General features: G+C 46.1%; 1 protein-coding gene across 2 annotated transcripts in view; it reads right to left on the reverse strand.

The window, feature by feature from the left end:
* LOC122542797 (echinoderm microtubule-associated protein-like 1) overlaps nucleotides 1-25,547 on the reverse strand; it is a 139,515-nt gene that overhangs the window by 88,820 nt on the left and 25,148 nt on the right. For both annotated transcript variants that reach the window (XM_087983991.1, XM_087983992.1), the window contains exons 2-3: nucleotides 16,150-16,332; nucleotides 3,400-3,529 (exon numbers count right to left, since the gene is read on the reverse strand). In XM_087983991.1, coding sequence (XP_087840117.1) covers nucleotides 3,400-3,529; nucleotides 16,150-16,332 — 313 coding nt within the window. The remainder of the gene's footprint in view (nucleotides 1-3,399; nucleotides 3,530-16,149; nucleotides 16,333-25,547) is intronic.

Here is a 25,547-nt window from a genome sequence, read left to right on the forward strand (position 1 = left end):
ATTTGATTTTTTTCAGAGGGGTAATAAACCAGGCCGGGCTCCCATCAGTCTGGTTTGGTACAGAGATGAAAAGGATTTTGAGAGGCCTTTTGTTTATATGTAAACAGATGAGACTTCAGGCCAAAGTGGTCATGTTTTAGAAGTGACCTGTATAATGAACGGGGAGTAGTCAGCTCTCTCGCTGAGCAGTTTAGTTCAGTCTTGAACTGGTGAGGAGTTCAACATGGAGCTGTGTGGAAACTCTCTCTCTCTGTCACTTTCTGCCCTTCAACTTCAATCTGTAAGCATGTGTTCCATTTATATTGGGTTTTAAAGGGAGTTTGATTATCGGGACTGTTGTGTATATTCAGAACAGCATAATTAAGTCTCGTTTGGACAGACTGAGTTCTGTAGAGGTTCCTTATTCTGTTCTTTGTGTTTCATTGCGTAATTTTGTGAATAAACGTTTTTCTGTTTTTAAATCTAGTAGTCAACCTAACTAATTTAATCCGGGTAATTTTCATTGTACACTTAGCGAAATAAATTGCGAAGTTATGGTCTCAGCTGCCTGCTTCAGAATGTTTTGAGTGGTCTGGCTTAGTCCATAACGATACCCAAACAGGTGTTGCAGAGGTTTGTGGGATGGCTTGGATCATTTATTTGGTGCTGGAGGTATCCCTAAATTAAATTTGCAGCTTCCACAAAATGTAGGGGGAATGGACCTCCCGGATTTGAAGAAATATCAAAGAGGCACTTTGTTGTCATATGGAGGTGAATGGGTGCACAATGACCCAAAATCGATATGGCTTGATGTGGAGGCCTAGTAGGCAAAGTGTCCCGTCATAAACTTACCGTTCATGGATAAGATGAGGTTGGTGGTTGAGCACTGTGAAAGTCCGATTATCATAACTACGGTAAAAGCATGGAGGATGATGCAGCAGGGTGAGGGCAATTTGTTTAAGACTTCGCCGTTCACCCAATTAGTGGGAGCCCCAGGATTTAGACTGGGGTCAATGGAGTCCAGCTTCAGAGCTTGGGAGGGTAAAAGAATCTCCTGTCTGGGAGACCTATTTGAGGGGAAGTCTTGATGTCTTTTTAGCCAATTAGGTCAGAAATACAGAATCCCAAATGGGGACCTTTTCCGATATTTCTAAGTTAGGGGCACGTACAGAGGAAAACCACGCTCTTGACCCAGCCCCACAAGTCGGATGTAGGACAAAGTGTGCTCTGATGTGGGAACGCTCTCTCAGTCAATACCATATATCATCTGCAGAGAGGGAATGCCTTGGGGGATATGGAGACACTCCAGGAGATTTGGAATCAGGGGTCAGGGGAAGAAATCTCATCGGAAACGTGGGAGGATATATGGGGGAATGTAAAGAAGATTTTAATATCCAATAAGGCGCAAGCAATGCAATTGAAGCTCCTCCACAGGGCCCATATGGCGCCAGAGAGACTAGCAAATTTTAAGAAAGGATCCTCCCCAAAATGTCCCAAATGTTAAAACAGTATTGGCACCCTTACACATTGCTTTTGGTCCTGTAACAAGATCTGTGGATACTGGGGGGCCATAGTGAATGAGCTGGAGAGGATCCTGGGATCTGGTGTCCCTCCCCTTGGGACTACCAAAGTTTCCCTCTCTGGATGGGCACTGGAAGAGGTTGTTTAATATCCTGATGCACTGTGCAAGGAAGACGGTCCGAATGAACTGGATATCAGAAAAACCTCCAGGTCTTGCAGGAAGGCATGGACTTGTGATGGAGCACATCCCTCAGGATTACCTGACAGGTATGGTGCACCACGGAATGGAGCAATTTTATAAGACATGGCGGCCCTTTCTAAATTATATAGACATGGATCTGTTGGCGGTATTAATCAGGCATTTTATATAGCCACAAGGGCTGTATGTGGTGGTCCGGGGTCTCCAAGGGTGGGCAGAGAGGCCTACTAAATCTGGGTTAAATTACTGTTGCTCCAATGGACGGGAGCTCTGATGGAAGTGCAGTGGGTGGAGCAATGTAATATAATATAGTACAATGTAGTGCAATTTAATTTTTTGGATTGTAATTTAGTTTAGTGTTATCTCATTTAATTTGAGTCTGCGCTAATTTGGTTTAAGTAAATATGCATTGACTGTATCTTGGAGAATAGTAGGCAGTTTATTGTCAATGTTCCTGTAATAACAATAGCATGATATCATTTCTACGTTTCTGTACTTTTGTACTTTCATAATTTTGTTTTTTTCTGGTTTGTATATTTGTAACAAAAAAAGGGAAAATTTTTTTTTCAATAAATACATCCATTAAAGAAAAGGAAACATCGACTCTCCTGCTTCTCAGATGCTGCCTTACTGGCTGTGCTTTTCCAGCACCACACTTTTCAACTCACAGAATATGAGTTCCCTGATTGGGGCTGCTAACCTGGTCCAATCAGGGAGCCCTGGCTGACAGATTTAAACAGGAGTGTCAGGGGTTCTGTTCACTCTGAGAGCTGGCTCTGAGGGAGCTGGACCAGTGTCAAGGACGCACCATGTATAAGTGAAGGGTGACTTGGTGGTGGGATACTGGCCTCTGTGTAGCTATTTCAGAGGGGTGACAGTGAGCAATGGGGGAGGGGAGCAGGGGTTGGGAAGAGGGGTATCCAGAATTTGGGAGACTTATTTAACAAAACATGTTGTGAGTGAGTTGCAAGTCAAAAAGTTCAATACTTTTGGTAATAGTGCTGTATCTTTCTAAAGAAGACTTTGAAAATAATTCAGCATAAATTCAGGAGGTTGACTGCATCAAGTCCAAAGATGCACAGGTTAGGGTGGACTGGCCTTGCTAAATTGTCCCATAGTGCCCAGGGATGTGCAGGTTAGGGTGGATTGGCCGTGCTAAATTGTCCCATAGTGCCCAGGGGTGCGCAGGCTAAGTGTTAGCCATGGGAAATGTTGGTTACAGTGATGGAGACTGGTTCTGGGTGAAAGGGCCAGTGTGGACTCGATGGGCCAAATGGCGTCTTTCTGCATGTAGGCGTTCTATGATTCTATGATGAAGTAAGCGAGAATGATGAAAGTGCCTCTGAAAATCAGAAAGTGGCCGACATGAAAATCTCATGAGGCGACATGAGATAAGAAGTTATTTTGACATCTGTGCTTCAGTCTGACTGAGGTCCAGCAGCCACCACAGAGTTCAGAACTAACAATTGGTATTTGCAATTACTCAGTTATCTCCCCCCACCACAAATGACATCTGTGAACAATTTTGGTTTCCTTGTTTGAAAAAAATCTATAATTGTTTTAGAAGTAGCCCAGAAAAGATTCACTCATAAGGACGAACAGGTCAGTTATATCGGATGACCAGGAGGTAACAATAGATAGTTTACTCGCCATAGGTAGGCGGAAATAACCTCTGGGCCAAATTTAACAGCTCTCCCTACCTTTTTGCAGAGGACGTCTCCTTCCTGGGTGAGGATGGTGACTGAGGTATAGCATTGCTTCTTTTCGGAGGTGTTGCAGTCCCATTGGTGAGGGTGTGCCGCGAGGGCAATGTTTGCATGAAGAGACGGGCTACGGAGGACGGGGTGGGGGTAAGAAAGAGCAGATTGTAAATCAACGACATTTCCCCAGGAACGTTAAACCCACGCCAACCTCCAACCCAGACTGCATCTCCTATGTACTATTGAGCAGTGCTCCTCACAGAGTGATTCACAGAGTGGAGGCTCCTCTGGGCAGTCCAGAGTTCGAGAGCAGCCACAAATTATTGTGGATGCTGGAATCTAAACTGAAAACAAAATGTGCTGGAGATAACAGCAGGTCAGGCAGCATCTACGGAGAGAGAGTAAGCTAACATTTCAAGCATCTAGACTCTCCCTCCATGGATGCTGCCTGACCCGCTGTGATCTCCAATAATTTTTGTTTTGAGTTCAAAGGGCAAGTTGGCGATGGGCAATGCTACGGTCAAGGATATATACAAGAGAACGTTCCGAATTCTGGTCCCCAAAACAAATTGTGAGAGGAAGGGTTCTTTTTTAAAGAATTAATTCATTGGATGTAGACGTTGCTGGCTGGGCCAGTGTTTATTGACCATGCCCTTGAGAAAGTGAGGGCTGAGCTGTCTTCCTGAATCACTGCAGTCCATTTGCTGATGGTACACTCAGAAGTGCGGTTAGAGAGGGGAGTTCCAGGATTTAGACCCAACGATATCAAAGAAGCAAAGATTTACTGCAGATGTATGGAGCATAGGTAAGACCACATCTGGAGTGCTGTGTATAATTTTAGTCTCAAAAGCAGAAATTGCTGGAAAAGCTCTGCAGGTATGGCAGCATCCGTGGAGAGAAAGCAGCGTTAGCTTTTCAAATCAATGCCTCTTTTTCAGAACTGTTGGTAGGTAGGAAAGTGTCGGTTTTCAGGGAGGGAGTAAGGAGTAAATGATAGGTGGGGATAGAGTCTAAAGACATTTGGACAGACGGAGTGGGTAATGATCTGGCTTGGAGGGCGAATAGCTATTAATGGGAACTGTTAGTGGCTAACAATGGGTTGTGTGTAATAGCAGATAATGTGATAACAAGGGGCCTGGTGTGTGGGGGTTGGGGTAAGGATGTGGGAGAGCTCAAGCCCTGAAGTTGTTGAACTCGATGTTGAGTCCAAAAGGCTGCAGGGTCCCTGAGGGGAAAATGAGGTGCTTTTTTCCAGCTTGCCCTGAGCTTCACTGGAGCACTGCAGCAAGCCTGAGATGGGGGATGTTGGCCAGGGAGCAGGACGGGGTGTTGAAGTGACAGGCAACAGGAAGCTCAGGGTCTTTTTTCCGGTCACCCAGTCTACGCTTTGTTTCCCCAATGTACAGGAGACCATTACATTGTGAGCAGTGGATGCAGTCAACTGGATTATGGGAAGTGCAGGTAAAGTGGTCCTCTTGCATGGGAGTCTAAAACTGGGGGACATAATTTAAGAATAAGAGGTCTCCCTTTTAACACAGAGGTGAGGAGAATATGATTTCTCTCAGAGGGTTGGAAAAGCACAGCTGATTAGGCAGCATCCGAGGAGCAGGAGAGTTGACGTTTCAAGCATAAGCTCTTCAACACACATTCCCGATGAAGGGCTTATGCCCGAAATGTCAACACTCCTGCTCCTCGGATGCTGCCTGACCGGCTGTGCTTTTCCAGCGCCCCACATTTTGACTCTGATCTCCAGGGTCTGCAGTCCTCACTTTCTCCTTCCTTCAGAGGGTCGTTTGAGTGTGGAACTCTCTCTCCCAGAGGCAGTGGAAAGCTGGGTGTTTAAAATTTAGTCGAGGTTGCATCAGAGAGATTTTCGGTGGATGAGGCTGATGGGGTTAGGAGACAGGAGAGTGAAGCTGAGACCACAGCCAGATCAGCCGCCACCTTATTGGATGGTGGAGCAGACCTGAAGGGCTGAATGGTCTCTTCGTGACCTTGAGTCCTACCTTTCCTCACTGGACTGGCTTGGATATGTGCACCATGAGACACCTGAAGCATAAGCAACAGCAAGGTCGTCTCTTTAGCGCAACGTGTGTGACTGTCGGGTTTGGCTGATTAATATGGATGGAAACATTACTTTCTCTGAGGAATAGGATCACTCGGGAGAGAAACATGATGTCAAAGCTTTCTAAACTGCACTCATCAGGACCAACACAAGAATGCCAAATATCAGACAACCGCAACAACTTGTTTATATCATTTACCACAAGTTATTTATTTACGGATAAGAAGAATGTTGTGACGATTTTATAGCATTTATTAGAATGTTACAAATAAATATATGGAACACTAATATTTAAAAAACAAAAAGGCTACACTTTTATTTCTGACAGGATATCATAACATATGGTTAATAAGAAAAATAAATATATATCAATTTATTACATTCAGTAGCACGTAAGCTGCAAAACCTTTGCAGTTCCCACAAGTTCTCCCTTATTGAAGGGGCACATGAAAATATGCAGAACAGGCCTCATCAACGTCCTGTACAACCTCAACATGACGTCCCAACTCCAATACTCAAAGGTCTGAGCAATGAGGGCAAGTGTGCTAAACACTTTTTTAACCACTCTGACTATAGAGTCATAGAGATGTACAGCACGGAAACAGACCCTTCGGTCCAACCCGTCCATGACGACCCGATATCCCAACCCAATCTAGTCCCACCTGCCAGCACCCGGCCCATATCCCTCCAAACCCTTCCTATTCATATACCCATCCAGATCCCTCTAAAATGTTGCAATTGTACCAGCCTCCACCACTTCCTCTGGCAGCTCATTCCATAACCGTACCACACTCTGTGTGGAAAAAGTTGCCCTTTAGGTCTCTTTTATATCTTTCCCCTCTCACCCTAAACCTATGCCCTCTAGTTCTGGACTCCCCGACCCCAGGGAAAAGACTTTGCCTATTGACCCTATCCATGCCCCTCATAATTTTGTAAGCCTCTATAAGATCACCCCTCAGCCTCCGACGATGTTAAACAAACTTCAACAATTATGTACGTGAACCCGTAGATCTCTCTGTTTTACAATGTCAAGGTTAGAGTGGTGCTGGAAAAGCACAGCAGGTCAGGCAGCATCCGAGGAGCAGGAGAGTCAATGTTTCGGGCAAAAGCCTCTCTGGTCTATAACTCGGGCAAAAGCCCTCCTTTTAAATTGTATGAGTCCTGCCTTTGTTTGTTTTACCAAAATGCAATACCTCGCATTTATCCATGGATAGTGGATGGTGCATAGACTAAAGGTTTAAGAAACATTATTATGGAAAGGTAATGTTCAGTAACAGAGAAGGAATTTGGAAAGGGTTTGAGATGGTGTAACAGCCACAATTTGCACTTATGTAACACTGTGGAAATGGGCAAAGCATCGCAAGGATGCTTTGCAGAAGAATTCGGGAACATTTGAGTCACGCGATGAGGATGTGATGCAACATCAACCAAAACACGCAAAGGCTCTATTGGGTATTGGGTGATGCCAGGTATTCAGAGGCTTTGTTCTAAGGGAACCAGGATGGGGATTGGGAAGTGGGGATTGGAGGTGGAACAAGGCAAGACGGAGTTATATCTCTGTCCATTGTCCCATTGAGAAGCAGACAGACAGAGAAAGAGACACAGAGAGAGAGAGAGAGAAAGAGAGACAAAAAGAGAGAGAGAGAGAGCAAGAGAGTGTGGGGGGGAAAGAGAGAGAGAGAAACAGAGAATGAGACAGAGACGGTGTGGTGGGCGGAAGAGAGAGGGGAGAGAGAGAGAGGGGGAGAGAGAGGAGGACAGAGAGAGAGAGAGAAAAGAGAGAGAGAGAGAGAGATGGGATGTGGGCGGAAGAGAGACAGAGAGAGAGAGAGAGAGAAAGAGGAGGGCAGAGAGAGAGAGAGAGAGAGAGGAGAGTGGGCAGCACTTCAGAGGCAAAGGAACAGAGTGTGCAGCTAGAGGCAGGCACCTGTTGGGAACAAACGCAGACAATAAGAGACTGTGAAAGATTTCAAAACAGATGGCATGATCCTGAATTCAATCCAACGGCAGAACCAGTGTGGTGGGTATTGCAACATCTAGGAGCACTCTATTTTGGATACCTTGGGATAGTAAGATTCACTGAATAAACTTCCTTGTATTGTGGTACAGAACATTCTGTGATTGTCAAAATATGTCTGAACCTTTGAAAGGGAAAAGTACGATTGCTTTTCGTTTTTGGTTTTATGTACAAGAAGTTTTTAAGAAGAAAATAAATGACAATTGGTCATCAGCTCTAAATGATTATGGTATAACTTTAGTTAGGCTAGAACAGTAATTGTATGTAGAGGGATTTATTAACTACAGTAACAAATATTGTGACAACAAAAGCAGATTAAAGTCTAGAAATCCTTCAGTGAGTAACTCCTGACTCCCCAAAGCCTGTCCACCATCTACAAGGCACAAGTCAGGAGTGTGATGGAATACTCCCCACTTGCCCCGGATGGGGGCAGCTCCAACAACACTCAAGATGCTCGACACCATCCAGGACAAAGCAGCCCCCGCTTGATTGGCACCACATCCACAAACATCCACTTCCTCCACCGCTGACGCTCAGTAGCAGCAGGGTGTACTGTCTACAAGATACACCGGCCTAATCAGCGACAGCCACATCCCATGAATACATTCTTAAAAATGGAAGACAATGCTTCAGAAGATACATTCTGTAAAAGGGATTCAGAATATTTGCACCAGGAATGTTTGTTGAGAGAAACAGCTGGAGCGTAAAGAACTAAAAGGGTCACATGAATAGAGTTACAGAACCATTGGTTATAACACAGATGAAGACCAATCAGCCCATGATTCTCATCCTGCAAGAACTTATCCCACTTACTCCACAACCTTGCAACATTTCAAATAATAATTAATACACTCTTGAATGTCTGGATTGAACCATCCTCCACTGCATTCTCAACCAGCACCTTCTCGATCCTAACCACTCACTGCAGTGAGAAATTTTCCTCATGTATTCATTGGTTCCTTTCTCAAACATTTTAAGTTTGCGTCCCCTGGTCTTGACCCTGACTGTCATCCACACAGATATAGAAATGAAAGCCAACCCCCACTTCCCGATCCCCACCCTGGTTCTCTTAGAACAAAGCCTCTGAACACCTGGCTTCACCCAACAGAGACTTTGCGTGTTTTGGTTGGTGTTTCATCACACCCTCATCGCGTGGTTCAAATGTCCCCTAACTCTTCTGCAAAGCATCCTTGCGATGCTTTGCCCATTTCCACAGTGTTACATAAGTGCAAATTGTGGCTGTAATTTGCTGAGGTCGCAGTTGACTGGGATGTGGCCTCAACTCCACTTTCTGATCTACACCTGATAACCCTCACCGACCTTGACAGATGCACTATAGAAAGCATTCTATCTGGATGCATCATGGCTTTGTAAGGCAACCGCTCTGCCCGGGCCCGTAAGAAACTACAGGCAGTTGCGAACTCAGCCCAGTCCAACATGCAAGCCATTCTGTTGTGTTTCTTCCCAACATGTGTCTTTGCCTCTGAAGTGCTGCCCACTCTCCTCTCTCTCTCTGTGTCTCTTTCTCTTCTCACCTCGCTCTTTCCATCCATTGACTCCATTTATAATTCTTGCAGCTTCCAGTAAGCAGCCAGCATCAAAGACCCCCTCCCACCCTGGATATAATCTCTTCCAAACACTTCTGTCAGGCAGAAGATACAAAAGATTAAACACACATATCAACAGATTGAAGAACAGCTTCTTCCTCTCAAATTTCTAATCTCATTCTGATCTTGCTTTTTGTACACCTTCTCTACAGCTGTAACATTATATTCCTCGCTCTGTTTGATCACCCTATGATCGTTGTATGGTATGATCTGCGTGTACTGCTCGCAAAACAAAACTTTTCACTGTACCGAGGTACATGTGACAATAATAAATCCAATCAAACTTTTAATTTCCTTGTTGGTCAAGAACCTACTGCCTTGTAGCAATTACAAAACTTCAACATCTTCTGTGTGCCTGAAACATTTTGTTGTGTGTGAGGACGGTGAGGGGGAGGAGGGCAGGAGCAGGCAGAGAGTGGATGAATGATGACAAGCCAATGAGACTGACGGGCAGCTCATTGTTACCAAGACAAGGTCACAAAAAAATCGCAGCAAACTCCAGCCTTCTAATCCCTCCATAGTCTCTGTCGTGTGCATTATCCTCATGAGGCTTCACTCCCGGAGAGATCACAGTCCTACATCAGATCTTTTCCAACTTGGATTCAGAATTGGCAAGGTCCCTTCCATCAGAACTCCCTGTTTAATAAGAAAGATACGTTGACTTCAAATATTTACAGAAGTATTTTTCCAGCACCATTGCAAACCATTGTGTGATTGTAAAGCTTGGAGCTGCAGCATCTGGCACTTCCCAGGGTGCCCAGAAAGAAGGAAATGAGCTACCAGAACAGGAAGCAGGAGGCCATGTTTGATCACGGTCGCTGCGATCTCAGCTGGGCGGAAACACAATGTTTCAGCATCTTCTTCCAAATTTTTGGTCCAATTTTCTCATTTTTTCATTTGTTGTCCATTGCTACTTGCCCTCAAGAGCAGCAAAGGGTCAACCTCATCGGGTGAAGACCCTCCTTAAAACCCAACTCTTTGGCCAGACTCTGCCAATGAGCTTTCGTTGGCCAGGCTCTGCCAATGAGCTTTCATTGGCTAAGCTCTGCCAATGAGCTTTCATTGGCCAGGCTCTGGCAATGAGCTTTCATTGGCCAGGCTCTGCCAATGAGCTTTCTTTGGCCAGGCTCTGCCAATGAGCTTTCTTTGGCCAGGCTCTGCCAATGAGCTTTCTTTGGCCAGGCTCTGCCAATGAGCTTTCTTTGGCCAGGCTCTGCCAATGAGCTTTCGTTGGTTGATTCTCCATTCATTTTGGATTGAGCCGCTGTGACATGCCATGAGGGTGCTACACAAATGCAGCTTGCTGTTGTAGGTCTTTGCCTAGACTGAACCACAGGATGTCAGCAAGAGGACTCTGATCCACGCAAGGGAGTAAACAGAAGGTTGGTGAAAACTCCTAACTGACATCCATTGTTAGAGAAAGGAAGACATGCATTTGTATAGCGCCTTTAGCTGTCCCACTGCACTCAACAGCCAATGAAGCTTCTTTTCCTTGGATAGTCCCTTGGGACTGAGGATGACTTTATTCCATTCTGGTGTTGTGGGTCCTGAGGTGATGAGACAATCCAATGCTTGATGTACACAGCCTGCCACAGGTGAGGAATTTCGTCTGCTCCATTTCATCTGCTCCGAGCTCGGGCTCGGGACTGCTATGGATTGGTGAAGATCTTGCATTTCCATGAGAAGGCATTCAGGACGCCCTTGAAGTACTGCCGCTGCTCTCCTGCTCTGCACTTGCACGACAAAACTCCGAGAAGAGAGCTTGATTCTGGAGTCTGGTATCAGCAGAGCATGTTTGTGTCCAAGACATTAAATGCTTTCAGGAAGGAGTTAGATATAGTTCTTAGTGTTGAAGGGACCAAAGGGATGGGGAGGAAGCTGGAAGAGGGGACTGAGTTGGATGATGAGCCTTGAATGAATGGGGGGCAGGTTTGAAGGGCTGAGTGGCCTACTGCCTGCTCCTATTTTCTACGTTTTTATGCCATCAACCTGGCCCATCCAACACAACTGACTGATTTCAGCCAGAGAGTGGTGGCCTGTGGAATTCATTGCCACGGAGCGCAGTGGAGGCCAGGATGCTAAATATCTTCAAGGCAGAGTTTGATAAATTCTTGATCTTGCAAGGAATTAAGAGATACGGGGACAGTGCGGGTAAGTGGAATTGAAACACCCATCAGCCATGATTAAATAGTGGAGTGGACTTGATGGACCGAATGGCCTTGCTTCCACTCCTATGTCTTACAGTCTTATTGCAACCAGTGCCTCAGTGTTAGGTATGTTGGCCTGAGAGAGGACTCTATCATTGGAGTGTCTGTTCTTAAGGAATTTCAACAGATTGTCCTTGTCTCTGACAATATGGAAGGGTTGGTAACACTGCAACCCTGTGGACCAGGAGCCAGTGCCCCGATTGAGGTTGTCCGTTATCTGACACACTTTCCCTCAAGATGGCCCATGGCAGACCTGGCACACAGTGGGGGCAATTTTGAGTTTCATCACTTGCCCTTGATGTGCCACTTTTAAAGGTAGTTGCATTGTAGGTGCAGAGCAAAATCCCTCAAACACTAATGCATCATTGACCAGATCCTCTGAGAGGCAGCACGGTAGCTCAGCGGTTTTGCACTACTGCCTCTCAGCTCTAGGATCCCAGGTTCAATTCCAGCCTCAAATGATTATCTGAATGGAGTTTGCAGATTCTCGCTGTGTCTGCGTGGGTTTCCTCCCACAGGCCAGAGATGTACAGATTGGCCATGCTAAATTACCTCATAGTATCCAGGGATGTGTAATTAAGATGGATTAGCCATGGGAAATGTAGAATTACAGTCATAGGATAAGGGGGCGGGTCTGAGTGGGATGTTCTCTTGAGCATCTGCAGGCTTAGGGATTCTAGTATTTTTTTTCCAATAGGATATTGAGCGTTAAATCCCCCTAAGAGATAACATGAAAGGCAACTCCACAGTAGCTCAAAAATCCATTTCCATTGCTGTTCCAAGCTTCAATTACCCAATGCATGAAGAAATTTATTTTATTTTTAAAGTCTGAAAGTTTGGCTCTAATTTCTAGAAACCCACCGGCTCCCACAGATACCTAGAATACCCTGCCTCCTGCAAAAATGCCATCCCCTATTCCCAATTCCTCTGCCTCCGCCCAGGAGGACCAGTTCCACCACAAAACACACCAGATGGCCTCCTTCTTTAAAGACCGCAATTTCCCTTCCCACATGGTTGAAGATGCCCTCATCCATGTCCCGCACCTCCGCCCTCAAACCTGACCCCTCCATCCACAACAAGGACAGAACTCCCTAGTCCTCACCTTCCACCCCACCGACCTCCGTATACATCGCATCATCCCCTGCCATTTCCGCCACCTACAAAAAGCCACCACCACCAGAGATATATTTCCCTCCCCCCCACCCACTTTCCGTAAAGACTGTTCCCTCCGCGACTACCTCATCCACGCCCCCCCAACAACCCACCCTCCCCTCCTGGCACCTTCCCCTGCCACCGCAGGAATGCAAAACCTGCGCCCACACCTCCCACCTGACCTCCACTCAAGGCCCCAAAGGATCCTTCTATATTCATCAGAGTTTCACCCGCACTTCCACACATGTCATTTATTGTATCCATTGCTCCCGATGCGGTCTCCTCTACATTGGGGAGACAGGATGCCTTCTCTCAGAACACTTCAGAGAACATCTCCGAGACACCCGCATCAACCGAACACTTCAACTCCCCCTCCCACTCCGCAGGTCCTGGGCCTCCTCCATCGCCACTCCCTTACCACCCAAAGCCTGGAGGAAGAACGCCTCATCTTCTGCCTCAGGACCCTCCAACCCCATGGCATCAACGTGGATTACACCAGTTTCCTCATTTCCCTTCCACCTACCTTATCCTAGTTCCAACCTTCCAGCTCAGCACCACCCACCTGACCTGTCCCAGCTGTCCATCTTCCTTCCCACCTAACCACTTCACCCTCCCCTCTGACCTATCACCTTTACTCCCCACCTATTACCTTTACCCCCCACCTCCATCCACCTATTGCACTCTCAGCTACCTTCCCCTTAGCCTCACCCCCCTCCCATTTATCTCTCCACCCCTGAGGCTCCCAGCCTCATTCCTGACGAAGGGCTTTTGCCAAATCTTCCTGCTCCTCGGCTGCTGCCTGACCTGGTGTGCTTTTCCAGCACCACAGTCTCGAGTCTAATTTCTACACTCTACCCCAAGTTCCAGAGTCCCCAGTCAGTGGAAAAAGTTTTTCTTTATCAACTCCATCAGTTCCCCTCAATATCTTGAAGCTCTTGATCAAATCATCCTTAACCTTCCAAATGTCATAGGAATATTTGTGAAATTGCTTCCCATAGTTTAACACGCAATGCCCAGGTATCTGTGAAGTTCTTGGAACAGAAGGAGAAGACATGAGATGTTGTTGGCGGATAGGATCAGGGTACTAGACTAGGTGCGATTGAGGTTCACAAGGACGAGGTATTAGAAATCCTGCAGAGTGTGAAAATAGATATGTCCCCTGGGCCGGATGGGATTTATCCTCGGATCCTTTGGAAAGCCAGGCAGGAGATTGCCGAGCCTTTGGCATTGATCTTTAAATCGTCATTGTCTACAAGAATAGTGCCAGAAGACTGGAGGACAGCAAATGTGGTTCCCCTGTTCAAGAAGGGGAGTAGAGACTACCCTGGTAATTATAGACCAGTGAGTCTCACTTTAGTTGTTGGTAAAGTGTTGGAAAAGGTTATAAAGAGATAGGATTTATAATCATCTAGAAAAGAATAATTTGATTAGGGACAGTCAGCACAGTTTTGTGAAGGGTAGGTCATGCCTCACAAACCTTATTGAGTTCTTTGAGAAGGTGACCAAACAGGTAGATGAGAGTAAACCGGTTGATGTGGTGTATATGGATTTCAGCAAGGCATTCGATAAGGTTCCCCACAGTAGGCGATTGTACAAAATGCGGAAAAATGGGATTGTGGGAGATATAGCAGTTTGGATCAGTAATTGGCTTGCTGAAAGAAGAGGGTGGTGGTTGATGGGAAATGTTCGTCCTGGAGTCCAGTTACCAGTGGTGTACCGCAAGGGTCAGTGTTGGGTCCACTGCTGTTCGTCATTTTTATAAACGATAAGGGCGGGTTAGTAAATTTGCAGACGACACTAAGGTCGATGGAGTTGTGGATAGTGACAAAGGATGTTGTAGGTTACAGAGAGACATAGATAAGTTGCAGAGCTGGGCTGAGAGGTGGCAAATGGAGTTTAAAGCGGACAAGAGTAGGTGATTCACTTTGGTTGGAGTAACCGGAATGTAAAGTACTGGGCTAATGGTAAGATTCTTGGCAGTGTAGATGAGCAGAGAGATCTCAGTGTCCATGTGCACAGATCCTTGAAAGTTGCCACCAAGGTTGACAGCGTTGTTAAGGCAGCATACAGTGTTTTAGCTTTTATTAATAGATGGATCGAGTTCTGGAACCATGAGGTTATGCTGCAGCTGTACAAAACTTGGAGTATTGTGTACAGTTCTGGTCACCACATTATAAGAAGGATGTGGAAGATTTGGACAGGTGCTGAGGAGATTTACTAGAATGTTGCCTGGTATAGAGGGAAGGTCTTACAAGGAAAGGCTGAGGGACATGAGGCTGTTTCCGTTAGAGAGAAGAAGGGTGAGAGGTGACTTAATAGAGACATATAAGATAATCAGAGAGTTAAATAGGGTGGACAGGGAGAGCCTTTTTCCAAGTATGGTGATGGCAAGCACGAGGGGGCATAGCTTTAAATTGAGGGGTGATAGATAAAAGACAGATCTCAGACGTAGTTTCTTTACTCAGAGAGTAGTAAAGGTATGGAATGCTTTGCCTCTAACGGTAGTAGATTCGCCAAATTTAAGTACATTTAAGTCGTCATTGGACAGGCATATGGACGTACATGGAATACTGTAGGTTAGATGGGCTTCAGATTGGTATGACAGTTTGGCGAAACATCGAGGGCCGAAGGGCCTGTACTGCGCTGTAATGTTCTATGTTCTAGAGAAACCGATATCTTCATGGCAGACACCCTCTGCTGGTACATGTAGGTATGGTGACCTCAAGTGGACAAAATGAACAATGCAATTTTCAACACAATACAGTATCATTCTGGTACATCTATGGAACATCATCCCCTTCAAGATCCCCCAAGCCACTCCCCGTTCCAACTTGGGAAATATATTGTCATTCCTTCAGTGTTGCTGGGTCAAAATCCTGGAATTTCCTCCCTGAGGGTATTGTGGGTCAACCCCACACAGGTGAAATGTAGCAGCTCACCCCCACCTTCTCAAGGGGCAACTAGGGACAGGGCAATAAATGCTGGGACTAGCCAATGATGCCTACATCCCAGAAATGAATAATTTTCTAAAAATGCTGCATCCTATCTGAAGGCAAACTATCCTTTGTAAAGGTGCAGTAACTGGAATTACTCAGGCTTGATCAAACCAGTTTGCCTGGGTTGACACATGAAGGATAGCTGGCAGTGTTTGTGAGGAGCAGGCTGCTCTCTCCTCTCGTTCAGGCTGAACCAACACGATTCTGGTCTCCTTCCTATCGGAGGGACGTTGTGAAACTTGAAAGGATTCAGAAAAGGATGATGGAGGGTTTGAGCTATAGGGAGAGGCAGAATAGGCTGGGGCTGTTTTCCCTGAGGGGTGATCTTATAGAGGTTTATAAAATCATGAGGGGTATAGGTAGGATAAATAGACATGGTCTTCTCCCTGGGGTGGGAGAGTCCAGAACTAGAGGGCATAGGTTTAGGGCAAAAGGGAATAAAATTTAAATGGATCTTTTTCACATAGAGGGTGGTGCGTGTATGGAATGAGCTGCCAGAGGAAGTGGTGGAGGCTGGTACAATTACAGCATTGAAAAGGCAACTGGATGGGTATATGAATAGGAAGGGTTTAGAGAGGTACGGGCCAAGTGCTGGCAAATGGAATGAGATTAGGATAGGATATCTGGTTGGCATGGCTGAAGGGTCTGTTTCTGAGCTGTACATCTCTATGACTCTATGAGTGTGTGGTAGGTGCCATTGACATACCTCTGCTGGGTGCTCTTTTGTTGAGCAAGGTGTGCTGCTCCTCTGCGTGGGCTAACCGCCGGACCACATCAGCAAGCGCTGCTTTCAGGACCTGAATCTCGTCATCTTGTAGCTGCATGCGCTGCTCGAGGTAGGAGATACGGTCATCCACATCCATGCTACTTGTGGCTGAAACACTGTCATCTGCAGAGAGGAGAGGTTAAAGAGGAAAGGCATTACCTCTCACATTGTCAGCTGGAAACCTCATTAGCAGCGTGACCTGGGTTTGCAGCCCCATTCCTAGGGAAAAGCTACATCCATATGACGCCCTCTACAACACACTGAAGCGCTTCACCTCCCACAGATTTCTCCGAGTTGTTGTCACGGTCACAAGTGCTTATGCCCGAAACGTCGATTCTCCTGTTCCCTGGATGCTGCCTGACCTGCTGCGCTTTTCCAGCAACACATTTCCAGCACAAGTGGACAGCCAACCGATGCACAGCAAGCTCCCAGGAACAACCAGCTAGCGATAAAACAATGAACTGCAAGAGCTGAAGACCTGAAACGAAAACAGAAATTGCTGGAGAAACCCAGCAGGTCAGGCAGCATCTGTGGACAGAAAGCAGAGTTAAGGTTTCGAGTCCGGTGACCTTTCTTCAGAACACAAAAGTTTTGAAGAAGTTTTCTGTAACATTGGTTAAATTACATCTACATTAAAAACTGCTCAGAGAAGCACTTGAGCTACCATAACATACAAGGCTTTTTAAAATTCATTAATGTGATGTGGGTGTCACTGGCGAGGCCAGTATTTAATGCCCTAATTACCCAGAGGGCAGTTAAGAGTCAACTGGTTCACCATGGGTCTGGAGTCACATGTAGGCCATGTGACCTAAGGATGGCAGTTTCCTTCCCTAAAGGACATTAGTGACCCAGATGGGCTTTTCAAACTATCATTTTGTGATCTTCATTAAAGTAATTCCAGATTTTTATTAAATTCAAAATCCACCGTCTGACACAGCAGGCTTTGAATGCAGGTCCTACGGACATTATTTGGGTCTCTGGATTAACAGTCCAGCAACATTACCATTAGGCCATCACCTCCCCTCTATGGGATTAGAACTGTTGGATGTTTGATGACCACTGTGGATATGATGGGCTGAAGGGTCTCTTTCCATGTTGTAAAAACTCTATGACGTCAACAGATCTATTTTCCAAAACAGGCACCACAGGTCCTTAATTTAACACTGCCTCTGACAGTGCAGCACTCTCGCAGTATTCCAGTTTTTTTAGAATTAGGTTTAATATCAGAAGATCTCAGGGGCAGCCTTTCCACACAGAGGGTGGTACGTGTACGGAATGAGCTGCCAGAGGAAGTGGTGGAGACTGGTATAATTACAACATTTAAAAAGGCATCTGGATGGATTCATGAATAGGAAGGATTTGGAGGGATATGGTCCAGGTGCTGGCACATGGGACGAGATTAGGTTAGGATATCTGGTCGGCGTGGACGGGTTGGACTGAAGGATCTGTTTTGTGCTGTATACCTCTATGACTTTGGGCTTGCCACGTTTACAGAGGACAGAATGTGGGAGCTGAATTGGGAGTGCATTACACAGGCAAGCTTGCTGGGTTAAGTTCTTCTCTCTGCGTGGATATGATTTTACGTACACCACAACATGGAGCACAGACTTAAATAGACTCAGAGCCTGGAGGGTGGCAGGTGAAGGAGGAGGCCTCTGGCAGCGGCAACGCCAGGATGAGCCAGACCCCAACCCGGGGTCTCCCGGCGAGTCAGTTGCAACCTGAGTCCCCTGCCCTGGACTCGTAGGCTAGGCCGAGGCTTCTAGTCCACGGCTAGGCCCAGGCATATAAAGGAATGGAAGCACCGGTGAGTGTGATGGACGGAGACAGCGTCGGATCAGGAGTAAGACGGATGGAAAACACACATGTCAAGATTAGAATAGTGCTGGAAAAGCACCACTCAGGAATGGCTGATGAAGGGCTTTTGCCCAAAACATCAATTTTCCTGCTCCTCGGATGCTGCCTGACCTGCTGTGCTTTTCCAGCACCACACTCTCCACTCTGATCTCCAGCATCTGCAGTCCTCACTTTCGCCTAATGGAACACACACATCCCCAGGCCCATGGCTACAGCTCAGATGCAGAGGAGTGGAGGCAGCAAAAGCCCATAACCGAGACCCCAGAGCCCGTTACAGAGACCCCAGAGCCCCGTAACCGAGACCCCAGAGCCCGTTACAGAGACCCCAGAGCCCCGTAACCGAGACCCCAGAGCCCGTTACAGAGACCCCAGAGTCTGTAACCGAGACCCCAGAGCCCAGTAACCGAGACCCCAGAACCCTGTAACCGCGACCCCAGAGCCCGTAACCGAGACCCCAGAACCCCGTAGCCGAGACCCCAGAGCCCCGTAACCAAGACCCCAGAGCCCTGTAACCGAGACCTCAGAGCCCCGTAACTGAGACCCCAGAGCCCGTAACTGAGACCCCAGAGCTCGTAACCGAGACCCAGAACCCCATAACCGAGACCCCAGAGCCCATAACCGAGACCCCAGAGCCCATAACCGAGACCCCAGAGCCCGTTACAGAGATCCCAGAACTCCGTAACCGAGACTCCAGAGCCCGTTACAGAGACCCCAGACTCTGTAACCAAGACCCCAGGAAGCTGTTACCAAGACTCAGAGTCTGTAACCAAGACCCCAGAGCCTATTACAGAGACCCCGGGGCCCATTACGGAGATCCCGGAGCCTGTTACAGAGACCGTGGAGGTCATTACGGAGACCCTGGGGCCTGTGACAGAGACTCTGACCAACGTCAAGCGGCATCTGAAGGAGCAGTGGAGGAGAAACATGAAGTAGAGGGAAAGATGGATTCTATTGCAGTAAAACCTTGCATTATGTTCAGTGTTTCAAGATGCAAGTGTGTTGGAACGTGGTTACACTTTGTGTAAGGCACATGAGAAAACAATATTTTTATACACTTGTGACAATCAATCTAAATGTAAAATACCAACTTAAACTAACAGCCAAGAACACAGAGCCGGGCGGGTGGGGGACATGAATAGATTCCAATCACTTCCTGAAGCGTAGCAATTGCACCATCTGTTGGTTACGTCTGGTGGCATCAACTGAAAATAGAGACAAAGTTAAGAGCCAGCGACCCCACCCATCGCTCACTCTAATACTATCCTAATTGTAGCCTGCCTCCTGCGGGAGACAAGCTGCTATGACATGCGCTTAACAAACATGATGAAAATCTGGATCACAGGCTGCCATTCAATGTGTGTTTATTAAAGTGCCCAGAAGGAGTACAGCCAAAAACAGTAATTTGGAAAAGATATAGAGTCGTAGAGTCATAGAGATGTACAGCACGGAAACAGACCCTTCGGTCCAACCCGTCCATGCCGACCAGATATCCCAACCCAATCTAGTCCCACCTGCCAGCACTTGGCCCATATCCCTCCAAATCCTTCCTATTCATATACCCATCCAGATGCCTTTTAAATGTTGTCATTGTACCAGCCTCCACCACTTCCTCTGGCAGCTCAATCCATACATGTACCACCCTCTGTGTGAAATAGTTGTCCCTTAGGTCTCTTTTATATCCCATTAGTTGCTGCCAGAGACTAGAGAGGGCACTGGGTTCAAATACATCTGTCTCTGTCACATAGCCCTCACATCAATACAGGTGATAAATAAATGTATTGATTCTTTTAGGCATTAGTAAACCAAACATTCTCGGCTTTAAGGCACAGAACTGTGCAAAGCAAACTCCCACACCAGAAGCAGGGTCTACAATTACAACATTTAAAAGGCATTTGGATGGGTATATGAATAGGAACTGTTTAGAGGGATTTGGGCCAGATGCTGGCAAATGGGACCATATTAGGTTAGGATATCTGTTCAGCATGGACGGGTTGACCGAAGGGTCTGTTTCTGTGCTGTACATCTCTGACTCTATGGTACAAGTGGGTATTTTAGGGGCCCAATAAATGGTTCAGGACCTTAGAGGGATCATTGTGCTCCGTGTGGATTGGAAAGGGGTCGTAAGGCCACCATGCTCAGGTCAAAGAGGGGGGGCTACTGTGCTAAGGGCAGGGACTGAGGCCACTCTGCCCGTGTCAGGGGTTGGGCTGCGGTGCTCAAGGAGCACGTATGGGGGGGCAGCACTGGGGTCAGGTGCAGGACTGGGGTCAGGGGCAGCACTGGGGCTTGTGCTTTCCGTCCTTGTTAATGACTCCATTGGAATCTGTGACAAGTGCAGAAAAAAAGCTCCATGCAAAATGACAGATTTATTCTTCCTGAGCTCGAACTCATGTTTAGCACAAAGTGACATAGTGATAATGTCACTAAACTATCAGTTTAGAGATCCAGGTGAATGCGCTGTGGGAGAACAGACCCAAGTATGGGCTAAGACGTAGAAATGTGGTTAAGATTTACAAGAAAGGAGGTTGAGAGATGACCTTGTAGAAGTTAGGAATTGGTTTAGTTCAGTCAGCTGGGTTGTCAGTTTACAGAGCAGTGTGATGCCAACAGCGTGGGTTCAACTCTCATCACTGGTTTGAGGTTACCATGAAGGACTTTCCTTCTCAACCCTGAGCTCTGGTGGCCCTCAGGTTAAATCACCACCAGTTGCTTCTCTCTCTTATGGGAGAGCAGCCCCTATGGGCTGATAAGACTATGGCAACACAACAACCGTACAGAAGTTTATAAAATAATAAAGGGTGGAGATAGAGTTAATGGTAGCTGTCTTTTCTCCAGGATGGGGGATGTCAAAGGTAGGGGGCACATTTTTAAGGTGAGATGAGAGAGATTTAAAAAAGACACAAGCATTTTTTTTAAACACAGAGGGTAGTCCGTGTGTGTAATGAACTTCCTGAGGAAGGGGTGGATGTGGGTACAACATTTAAAAGACATTTGGATAAGTACACGAAGAGGAAAGGTTTGGAGGGATATGGGCCAGGAGCACACAAGTTGGATTAATTTAGTTTGGGATTCTGGTTGGACCGAAGGTCCTGTTTCCGTGCTCTATGACTCTATGGTATGGATGTACACCTCAGGAATGGCTCAGAATCTTTTCTCGTGAAGGATACAGACTGCAGGATGAGCAGATGATGAAAGGTTTTGGAGACAGAGACAACTTTACCCCTTCTTGTGAAAGAACATAATTGAAGGCTGTCAATACAAGTTCATCATCGAGAAATCCAATCAAGAATTCAGGAGAAACTTTTTTACCCAGAGAATGGGGCAAATGTGAAACCCATTCCCACGGAGAATGATTGAAGCAAACAGTGTGGATGTGTTTAAAGAGAACTCAGAGAAACAGATGAAGGAAGAAAGCCAGGAAGTACTGGAGAAACTCAGCAGGTCTGACAGTCTCTGCGGAGAGAGAAACTGAGTGAACATTTCACGTCTGATATGATTCTTCTTCAGAACTGCGTCCAGAAGTGTTCTGAATTCTGAATAAGAGTCATACTGGACTTGAACCATTTGCTCTGTTTTTCTCTCTCTCTCCAAAAATGCTGCCAGATTTATTGATTTTCTCCAGCACTTTGTGTTTGCTTCCAGCATCTGCTGCATTTTGCATTTTTTATATGCCAGTGAGAGAGAGGGGTTTATGATGATGGATTTAGATGAACAAATGGAGCAGCTCAAATGGTGTATCAGCACAAATGTGGACTGGATGGGCTGAGTGGCCTGTTTCTATGCTGTACACACAATAGTATAATGTCACTGGACAAGTAATGTAATGCCCTGGGAATGTGGGTTCAAATCTCAATGTGGCATCTGGAGGGTTTTAAATTCAGTATTCATAATTAATCTGGAATATAAAGAAAATCTCAGCAATGAGGAGCATAAAACCATCATTGATTATTGTAAAGGCCCATCTGCTTCACTCATAGCCTTGAGGGAAGGAAATCATCAGTCCTTAGCTGGTCAAGGCCTACATGTGATTCAAGGCTCACACCAATATGGTTGAAATGCCTCTGAAATGGTCTCTTAGAGTTGGGCAACAAATGCAGGCTTTGCCAATGATGCTCACATGCCATGAAAGAATTTTTAAAATGTACATGAAAAGCTAGTTTGTAGCAAGATTAGATTCCCTACAGTGTGGAAACAGGCCCTTCAGTCCAAACTGACCCTCCAAAGAGTAATCCACCCAGACCCATTTCCCTTTGATTAGTACACCTAACACAATGGGCAATTTAGCACGGCCAGTTCACCTAACCTGCACATCTTTGGACTGTGGGAGGAAACTGGAGCACATCCAGTGGAGAATGTGCAAATTCCACCCAGTCACTCAATGCTGGAATTGAACCTGAGACGCTGTTGCTGTGAGGCAGCACTGCTAACCACTGAGTCACCAGGTTGCAAGATAATAACGTGGCTTTAGAGAATTCCAATGTAGCTCTGACTCTCAGCCTCCGATACACACTGGAAGATTGATAGCTGTTATTCATCTCCAAAAATGCCACAACAGCAGACTTCATGTTTACATCGGGCGGGGGTCCAGAACTAGAGGGCATAGGTTAAAGGTGAGAGGGGAAAGATTTAAAAGAGGCCTAAGAGGTAACTTTTTCACACAGAGGGTGGTGCGTGTATGGAATGAGCTGCCAGAGGAAGTGGTGGAGGCTGGTACAATTACAGCATTTAAAAGGCATCTGGATGGGTATATGAATAGGAAGGGTTTAGAGGGATATGGGCCAAGTGCTGGCAAATGGGACTAGATTGATTTTAGGATATCTGGTCAGCATGGACGAGTTGGACCGAAGGGTCTGTTTCTGTGCTGTACATCTCTATGACTCTACCTGTGCCTCGTGTTACCTCTAGATTTGACAATCCCAATACTATCCCAGTTCACCACCCACCCTTCAATATCTTGTAACTCGTGCCAAGTCCCTTTATAACTCTGTGCTCGGTGACTTAAATTGCCTCACTATCTGGTGAAGGCTTAATTTTAAAATTCTCATTCTTGTTTTCAAATCCATACACCCCTCTGTGTCTCAGCAACCTGCTCCAGCCCTACAACCCTCCGAGATCTCTGCACTCCTCTGATGCTGACCTCCCGCTTGTCCCCAGTTTTAAGTGCAGCATCGCCGGAGTCTGTGTCTCCAGCTGCCCCCTGACAGGGGGCCCCGTTTCTTGGGAAAATAATTCAGTGGGCACAATGCCTCCACATTGGGAAGCAGCTCAAATGGAGCAGAGAGGCAAGTGTGCTGTAGTTGGGCTGAATGGCCTGCTTAGGTACAAAGGCAAAGTGGATTACTAGCTCTTTCACGTTACTAATCCTCTGAGGATCTGTGTTCAAATCCCACCGGCTGTTGCTATGGGACTGGAGGGAGCCCAGCAGCAGAGAAATGGTGCCTCAAGTAGGGTGGTTCTGGCACAGGCAGCAGTGAGGCTATGGAGGTCTCCCTTGATGCCAGGTGCCAGTATGGACTGGGTTGGAAAGACCGATATTCTGAACTTATTACTTGTCTAAGTTATTCCTATTGCTGAAAATGTGTTGCTGGAAAAGTGCAGCAGGTCAGGCAGCATCCAAGGAACAGGAGAATCGACGTTTCGGGCATAAGCCCTTCTTATGCCCGAAACGTCGATTCTCCTGTTCCTTGGATGCTGCCTGACCTGCTGCGCTTTTCCAGCAACACATTTTCAGCTCTGATCTCCAGCATCTGCAGCCCTCACTTTCTCCTCTAAGTTATTCCTATTACCTACAATGCTGGACGATTTATTTCTTTATTTTTCTCAATTTTAAGGAGCCAGTGTTGGACTGGGGTGGACATAGTTAAAAATCACACACCGCACCAGGTTGTACATCTTTATGATTCTATACCCTACGTACTCAAAAGAGTACAGTTAAAAGTTTACAATCACAGCATTACAGCACCATCTTAGGTACAAAGGTACAGGTAGTGAAAATCAAATTCTTCAGAAACAAAACAAATGAGAAAAGTACCTTTGTACCTAAGATGGTGCTGTAATGCTGTGATTGTAAACTTTTAACTGTACTCTTTTGAATACATAGGGTATAGAATCATAAAGATGTACAACACAGAAACAGACCCTTCGGTCCAACTCATCCATGCCAACAAGATATACTAAATTAATCTAGTCCCATTTGCCAGCACTTGGCCCATATCCCTCTAAACCCTTTCTATTCATGTACCCATCCAGATGCCTTTTAAATGTTGTTATTGTACCAGCCTCCACTACCTCTCTAGCAGCTCATTCCACACACGCACCACCCTCTGCGTGAAAAAGTTTTCTTTTAGGTTCCTTTTAAATCTTTCCCCTCTCACCTTAAACCTATGCCCTCTAGTTCTGGACTCCACCACCCCAGGGGAAAGACCTTGTCTATTCACCCTATTTATTACCCTCATGATTTGATAAACGTCTATAAGGTCACCCCTCACCCCTATTCTCCAGGAAAAAAAGCCCCAGCCTATTCAGCCTCTCCCTATAGCTCAAACCCTCCAACCCTGGCAAATTCCTCAAATTTTTACTGAACACTTGAGGCAATAAAGCTAATTCAATTCATTTATAGACAGCAGGTTTCCTTCACAGAAAGGCGAAAGTGAGGACTGCAGATGCTGGAGATCAGAGTCCAGATTAGAGTGGTGCTGGAAAAGCACAGCAGATCAGGCAGTATCTGAGGAGGAGGAAAACTGAAGTTTTGGGCAAAAGCCTTTCATCATGAATGAGGCTGCCTCATTCCTTCACAGAAAGACAACCATGAACTGGTTGGAATTTTTCATGACAATCCAAGCGCCTTTATAGACTTTTGTTTCAATCTCAAATCACTCTGGTGGGATTTGAACTCACGGCTACCCGAATCATGAGTGTGGGCTCTGGATTACTACTTGTCCAGTAGCGTAACCATGTGTTCACTGCTTTCCAGATTTATAAAGTTCATAGGCTATTAAACTCGTTAGCTGTTCCTTTCACAATGATATATCTGACACTTGACTTATTCCTGTTCTTAGTTCCCATCCTCAATTTTAATGTCTGGTCATATTAAAGGGATCATTAATCTCCCAGCTTTCTCTGCTCTGATGGTAGTGCAGCAAATGTTCATCTGTCTTTTCTGTTGCTGGTGTTTCTTTCACCTGAAGTTATCATTTCAAGTTGACAGAGGGAGTTCGTTTTTAAAATCACTCAATCTTTGTCTCCATATAAAACTATCAGGAGAGTAGCTGAGAGTCAAACTTTGACCTCCATCGCACTGCCCCTCCATACCATAACGCTCCCAAAACATGAATCAGCACATTCTAGAGATGGATAGAAACGTTTCAAAGTCTTTTTGAGCATTTCTACTAAATTGACGGCCTTCTTGAGCCATTCCCACGGCGATTGTGCATTCCAACAGATCATTCACCATCAGATTTCACACTCTGTCGGTCACATAT

Source organism: Chiloscyllium plagiosum, unplaced genomic scaffold, assembly GCF_037043375.1.
Source record: "Chiloscyllium plagiosum isolate Xiang-an unplaced genomic scaffold, Cpla_swu_hap1 HiC_scaffold_47, whole genome shotgun sequence".
In the NCBI taxonomy this organism is placed as follows: Eukaryota; Metazoa; Chordata; class Chondrichthyes; order Orectolobiformes; family Hemiscylliidae; genus Chiloscyllium; species Chiloscyllium plagiosum.